At 39.5% G+C, this 7,617-nt stretch overlaps 1 protein-coding gene across 1 annotated transcript in view; it reads left to right on the top strand.

The window, feature by feature from the left end:
* The window catches only part of LOC132861905 (fibronectin type III domain-containing protein 7-like), a 10,638-nt gene extending 7,115 nt beyond the window's left edge, over positions 1-3,523 (top strand). The window contains exons 10-14 of the mRNA XM_060893578.1: positions 1-121; positions 296-556; positions 853-882; positions 1,734-1,771; positions 3,030-3,523. The exon at positions 1-121 is cut by the window's left edge and continues 134 nt beyond it. Coding sequence (XP_060749561.1) covers positions 1-121; positions 296-556; positions 853-882; positions 1,734-1,765 — 444 coding nt within the window. The 3' untranslated portion in view covers positions 1,766-1,771; positions 3,030-3,523. The remainder of the gene's footprint in view (positions 122-295; positions 557-852; positions 883-1,733; positions 1,772-3,029) is intronic.
* The last annotated feature ends 4,094 nt before the right edge of the window (positions 3,524-7,617 follow it).

Below are 7,617 nucleotides of genomic sequence, written 5' to 3'. Positions count from 1 at the left end.
ACCACACAGACCAAGTGCCTGATGGGATGCATCACTTGTGGAACAAACTACACTGTCTCGCTACAGGCCACCAGCTCCAAGGGAAACAAATCAGTGTGCACGTACCACGGCTTCTCCACCAGTGAGTTACATGGTTTCATTGGTTTCAGCACTCACTAGGGTACATTATAACATGAATTAACCATTGGGGTGATGTTTTCCTATTAGTTGCTTGGGCCCGTGTGATTTTTTAGTGTATTTAGCTTTAATTAAGGACGAACGTACCCGTTTTAAGAGCGCCTAACTCTCTGTCCAGGTGAGTGCTGTCCTTCAAGAATCCGTCTGTACACACGTTTAAATAACACCCTGCGTGTCTCCTGGTGGTCCTCGAGCTCCATCAGTAACTTCACGGCCCAGGTGACGGGTGGAGGCCGGGTCTACGTCTGCAGCCCAGCACCGGGACAGAGCATGTGCGACGTGTCGGACGTCACGTGCGGTGACGTGTACACGGTCATGGTAGCACCCATAAACCTAGATGGAACCATAGTGCAGTTCTGTCCCAATAGGATGTACTCCGGTATGATCGCTTCACTCTTTACTTTATGATGCAAAAAATTGCTGTTGACTTTAAAGAATCGTTACATTTACATAATATATTTAATACAGATTTTCTTACGATGACGACGGGTCGCAGTTATAGATCCTTTTTTTTAAAACTCGTGCATAAAACTGATTAAAGGAAAACCGTGTACAGTAAATGAAATATTTGACCGAAGGATTCCTTTGACTTTAAAGCTGCAACAAACCTAGCGTTAGTGTTATTTTACGCAGTTAAGATAAGATCTTCATTATTTTTTCTCGTTTTTCTTTCAGTTTATTGCTCTGGCAGTGGAGTCGGAACGGGTGAGTCTTAACAAAATGTAGTTAGAACAGGAGCTAACTTGTTCTGCAGGAACCTTAACGAAGTAGCACTAAATGGATAAAAACTATGATGTATTGTTCTATAATTAAATAATAATGTCTCGGTTGTCACTTCTAAAATATTTTAGTTAAATAAAGTGTTAAAGAAATGAGTTGATTTGTCGACCTGAACAAAATGTGACGCATTACAAATATATTACAAATAATTTGATATAATATGAAGATAAATAAAACTTTTGTACGAAAATAAGTACGATTGTGGCTGAACGATTAGCTGTGTAAATCGATTTAATTAACTCTCTCTCTCTCTCTCTCTCTCTCTCTCTCTCTGTCTCTCTGTTTCTCTCTGTCTCTCTCTCTTTCGCTCTCCATATATCTTTCTTTCCCTTTCTCTCTCTCTCTGTCTCTCTCTCTCTCTGTCTCTCTCTCTGTCTCTCTCTCTCTTTGTCTCTCTCTCTGTCTCTCTCTCTTTTGCTCTCCATATTTCTCTTTCTCTCCCTTTCTCTCTCTCTCTGTCTCTCTCTCTCTGTCTCTCTCTCTCTGTCTCTCTCTCTTTTGCTCTCCATTTCTCTTTCTCTCCCTTTCTCTCTCTCTCTGTCTCTCTCTCTGTCTCTCTCTCTTTCGCTCTCCATATATCTTTCTTTCCCTTTCTCTCTCTCTCATTCTCTCTCTCTGTCTCTCTCTCTTTCGCTGTCCATATATCTCTTTCTTTCTCTCTCTCTCTGTCTCTCTCTCTGTCTTTCTCTCTTTCGCTCTCCATATATCTCTTTCTTTCTCTCTCTCTCTCTCTCTCTCTCTCTCTCTCTCTCTCTCTCTCTCTCTGTGTTTTTCAGTACTCTATCGAGGGAAGAGGAGTCTGGATTAGCAAATGGTATGGACAGAATTTGTTATAAATAAATAACTAAAAGAACAATTCAGAGCCATTTTAATCCTCTTGACCCTCCAGACAATCTTATCAGGTGATATCTGATGCATCCTAATGCCTGTGAAAAAATAGCGCTTTTGTGAGCCAGTGTATACGATCGCATCTGCATCTACATCTCCGAGAGCTTTTGTGAACATGGCAGTAATTCACAAGAGTCGTATTTCGTCGATCTGAAAAGACGCACACAACTCCATTACACCATTCAGCACCACACAATAACCAGAAACAGGGAAATGCACTTGTTTTGATTTTTATAAGGTGGACACTTTATTAATTCTCATTTAGCATTCACTGAAGGAGTCTCCAGTATCAGGGCTTTGTAACTGAGGACGTAGAGGTTTCTCTGTAACACGGCGAACATTTTTTGTTTTATTCACTTAAAGAAAAAAAAAATAAATAAAAAGAGGGATGGGGGGGCACGGTGGCTTAGTGGTTAGCACGTTCGCCTCACACCTCCAGGGTTGGGGGTTCGATTCCCACCTCCGCCTTGTGTGTGTGGAGTTTGCATGTTCTCCCCGTGCCTCGGGGGTTTCCTCCGGGTACTCCGGTTTCCTCCCCCGGTCCAAAGACATGCATGGTAGGTTGATTGACATCTCTGGAAAATTGTCCGTAGTGTGTGAGTGTGTGAGTGAATGAGAGTGTGTGTGTGCCCTGTGATGGGTTGGCACTCCGTCCAGGGTGTATCCTGCCTTGATGCCCGATGACGCCTGAGATAGGCACAGGCTCCCCGTGACCCGAGGTAGTTCGGATAAGCCGTAGAAGATGAATGAATGAATGAAAAGAGGGATGAAATAACTGTAGAAATGATACTCTGGAGTCTTTTATGTGGTCTCGACATCATTAAAGAAAATTTTCTTTACAAAACGTCCTCACTGACATGGTGTTTCATATAACACCATGTCACAAGCTGGTTTATTCCTTTGACCATATTATTTTTTTATGTGTTTTGTGGCTTGATTTTCTGCACTTTATTCCAAATTTGTTTTCTTTGCTTTTGTTCTGGAAATCTACATGAATTGGCGAAATCACAAGCACAGACTTTTTACTTTTAACCTCCTAATAGTGAAGACACAAAATGGCTTTGTCTGAATGTGTGTTAAGAGGAATGAATTTTTTATTTATTTATTTTTTTTGCAATTTTTAAAAATTTACACGCTTCAGACTTTTGTTTTTATTTTGACTCCGTTGCGTTTTTCTCCCTCAGCTTCCTCAGACGACGAGCACGGCTGCACTCTTCTGCATAACGTCACATCCTTGACCCCACGTTAGCTGACCCCACTTTACTAACACACTTTACTAACCTCCCGTCATGTCCCAGAGATCCACTAATTAGGATTTACGTATATCGATAAGTATTTGTGCCTTAATGATAGAGTGTATTTAATTAACAACAATAAAAAGCCATTAAATGAATGTATTCAAAGGTTCTTACTAACCCAGCTAAGCAAAAACAAGTCAAATCACTGTATTCATGTTATGTATGTAGTGTTTATGTGGTTGTCGGGCAACACAAACTTAGCTTGAAAATTATTTTTCGTACTTTACCGATGTTGGTTGAAAAACTACCAGATTTGCACATGATTCAGGTATCCCTACATTGTTCTCAGGGTAATGGCCATTTCTTTCTTTGTTCTATACAGTAAGTTCCAAAAATATTTGTTTTATAGAGAAACAGAGCCAAACTTTAAAAAAAAAAAAGGAAAAAGAAAGTTTACGACTAATATGGAAAATGCAAACGAAATCGTTGATTTGAGAACAAATTCATTTGAAATTTGCTTTCATTTACACCTCCTATGTCTTGTGCCTCCAAAGGAAATAATTTGTCCATGTAATAAATATATATTTTACTTTCTTTGGATGTGATCAGAAGATTTTGAATATAATCTATGCCTATAAAAATAAATTCATGAACATTCCTTATTGTGTTGTGGTTCCTTTCATTTCTCTCCAGCTGCTTGAAGGGTCTAGGGTTTGGGACTGATGAAGTGTGATATGATCCAGCAAGCACTTAGCTTGATGAACATATGAAGTCTAGGGTTATCTTCAAACACACACACACACACACACACAATCATGATCATGATACCTGAAAGAATATACATCCTTTATAGCATTCACAGCAGAGGTCTGATTAAAAATCCTGGCTTCCTTGTGAAAATCTCCTCTGGCTTTAAATACATTCCAAGTTCCTTGTCTCCATCTAGAGGCATCTTACTAAACATGATTCTTGAAGATTAGGGTTATACGATATTGCCCCATGATCTCTGGAGATAACGCTGGAGGTACATTAAAGCTAATAAGGCTAATAAGGCTAATAGGCATCCTCAAGCTAGTATTATCAATAATCCAGTCATCAAATATCTTCCCTTATTTCATTGAAACTGTGCACTGGGATGAAATGGCAAGGTTTGGACTGACAGACAGTGTGGAGTTTCATATGTACTCCGAATGTTCCAGGGGGTTTCCTATGATCTCTGTTTACTCTAAATAGCCCCTGAGTGTGAGCAAGTGTGGATCTGGATCGTTTGCAGCCGTAATGCAGGTACTGAAGGTAAATTAACTAATAAATTAGCATGTTGTTGCACATAAAGACTACTGGAATATGGCTGCTGATATGGAACCAAACACTGATGAAGATCTCTCTGTATCCATGATACACGGTTAATCAACCAAAAGTACCACAGGATAAACCTAAAAGTCTCTGTTAAAGGAATCTCAAGCGAGTATTTTGGTGAAATGTAGGTTACTGTTAGAATTGTGTTCGTTTGTATTTGTCCTACATAATGGAAGCGTTATGATAGAAAGGTCAGCGAAGATGAATGACGTCGTTCCGGAAAAATCTAAGCATTAATGTTTGTTAAGTTGTTTGTTATCGGGACGTTTCTCAACTCTGGAATGTGGTAACCCAGTAGTTAAGGTGTTGGGCTACCAATCGTAAAGTTGTGAGTTCAATTCCCATGTCCACCAAGCTGCCACTGTTGGGCCCCTGAGCAAGGCCCTTAACCCTCAGTTGAGATAAAATGAGATCAAATGTAAGTCTCTCTGGATAAGGATGTCTGCTAAATGCTGGAAATGTAAATGTAACTCCACGTTAATTCGTACTGAAACAATCCTTATGTCATATTCCAGGATTCACGTATACCGATAAGTGTAATGTAAAAACGTTCCAAATTTTGGTGATGAACTAAATGAAATATTGAGAACTGTACAAAGCAAACTGGTAAAATTAGTAATAACATTCAGACTCTGACTGCTAAAATCTGTAAGCAGAAACCGATGCACTCAAAATCATGACATTGTTAGGAAGCTTTGGGAGAAAACATATTTTGAAACGTTAGAACTGGGATATGTAGAAAAGAGAAACTTATTTCAATTCAGGAAAATCTGAAATGTTGAGAATTATTCAACAAAAACAAACGGACGCAAACTTTTGAGAAGGAAGCCGTCTCGTCTTTACACGGTTTCCCTATCCACTTTCACATTGATGTTCTTTCTTTCCTAATGCACTGTTATGAACTCTGAGAATAAAAAGACCTTTTCATCGGATTAATCAGCTGCCGTAGGGGACGTGCGGTACAGAAAATAGAAAGGATACCTCTCAGGAACATATATGCTCGATTTCTTTCCTGGTACAGTTTTTAAATAGTCCTACTAAAAAAGGAGATTAACATGTATTCATCTTTTAAAAGCACGGTGTTGTAATACAGTAAGACCAAGCCCACACATATTAGGTTTTAATCTGAACAGACACGTAATGAAGAGTTCTCACTCATCACTCATTTTCTACCGCTTATCCGAACTACCTCGGGTCACGGGGAGCCTGTGCCTATCTCAGGCATCATCGGGCATCAAGGCAGGATACACCCTGGACGGAGTGCCAACCCATCACAGGGCACACACACTCTCATTCACTCACACAATCACACACTACGGACAATTTTCCAGAGATGCCAATCAACCTACCATGCATGTCTTTGGACCGGGGGAGGAAACCGGAGTACCGGCGGAAACCCCCGAGGCACGGGGAGAACTCGGGAATCGAACCCCCAACCCTGGAGCTGTGAGGCGAACGTGCTAACCACTAAGCCACCGTGCCCCATTTAATGAAGAGTTATTAAATTAAAAGTACACAGCATTGTTCTGGCTTCTTTCTTTTATCCCTCCAACCACATGGAGGTGCTTTCTAGTTAAACTAGTTAAACATACAGTATCCTAACACACCACAGGGACATGCCACAATCCAAAACCTACTCTAGTGTTAAGAGTAGTATGACAGTTAGTGTAATTACGAATACAGCATGTTTCAGGGTCGTCATCGTGTCTTTAAGGCTACTGGATGAAGTCATATTGTGATTGTAGCTCGATAAGATCATGAAACAGATCTTAATCAGTCACGTGTCCGCGATGTAGCATGTAGCGTTTTTGAACGATGCTACTTAAAAGTTAACATAAAAAAGAAAAAGAAAAAGAACAAGCAAAAAGCTGCTGTTATTTTGCCGTATTGGGTCAAGTTGTTTCCTGTAGGCTGCGCTCAGGCTAGTTCATTCGATCATGCTAGCTAGCTGTCTAACCTTAGGCTAATTTCTTTATTGATGCAGCGATATTCAATAAATAAACAACGTATCTCATTTTAGCAGGAGTTTACATGAATGTCCCATTGTTTTGCAGCCGGTTGTCTATATCCATTTCCAGCTTCGCTTTCCTGTCGATGTTCTGTGTCTCAATTTACCGACACGGATCCTGAAAGAGTCATTCAAAGTTGTACATTTATGCAGCACATAAACAGGATAATAGTTCTAGTTTAGACATTTCAAAATGTCTTTAATCTGTCTGGTCTCTGGCCATGAGGTTTCACGGCACAAAAAAAAAAAAGACAAAGGAAATGGAGAGAGAATTCCCCATATTAAATGATTATATTTCAGAGGGAAATAAAGTAGTTAAGTAAGTCATTAAGTGTATGTAATCCAGACACAGTGTGTTTTCTTGTTCTTGTTGTTACGGTAACATCCTGGATATCCAGTCAACCACATACTGTAGTAATACAGTAAGACCGCATCCTCCCATATTCGATTCCTTTGACCACATGGAACTGGAAGCTGCTCAAGTTAATTAGGTAAAACTTTTACATATCTTGAACAATGCCATCCATCTATCTATTTCCTGCTTCTTTTATTTCTCTAATAGCAACCTAGGTTGCCGAAATGCCTCTGGGGAAGATGAGCTAACATGTTGGAAATTTGTATTGTCTCTTAAACAGTGTAAAATAAACAGTTTAAATTGTATTGGATGGTTATTTGTTATCGAGGTTCTCTAGCTTTAAATCTAGGACTAGCTTTATGTTTATATAAATTAACCCTGCAAAGATCAAGTGACTGTTTAAAGGGGTTAAAAGGGATGTGATAGCCTAGTGGGTAAGGTGTTGGACTACTGATTGGAAGGTCATGAGTATGAATCCCAGGCCCAGCAAGGTGCCCCTGCTGGGTCCTTAAACCTCAGTTATATAAATGGAAGTCACTCTGGATAATGGTGTCTGCTATATGTAACGTAAACCATATATAAGTCCAGTTTTGAAATCAGGAAGTGAATTCCTCAACAAAAAAAGAAATAAAACACATGATTACAACACGTTATTCCTTTAAAGTTGTTTCTTAACATGGAAAGCATCACTTTTCAGAAATACTATACCAAAAACATAGCAACATTGCGTTGCATGAAACGTAACATCTCCGCTGTATAAAAAAACATAAGAATGCATTATATGATTTAGCAGTATTTTTTATACGTCCCTTCCT

The sequence above is a fragment of the Tachysurus vachellii genome, chromosome 19 (assembly GCF_030014155.1).
Source record: "Tachysurus vachellii isolate PV-2020 chromosome 19, HZAU_Pvac_v1, whole genome shotgun sequence".
Classification (NCBI taxonomy): Eukaryota; Metazoa; Chordata; class Actinopteri; order Siluriformes; family Bagridae; genus Tachysurus; species Tachysurus vachellii.
The sequence above is the reverse complement of the archived record's forward strand: the minus strand, read 5'-3'. Positions and strand labels throughout refer to the sequence as shown.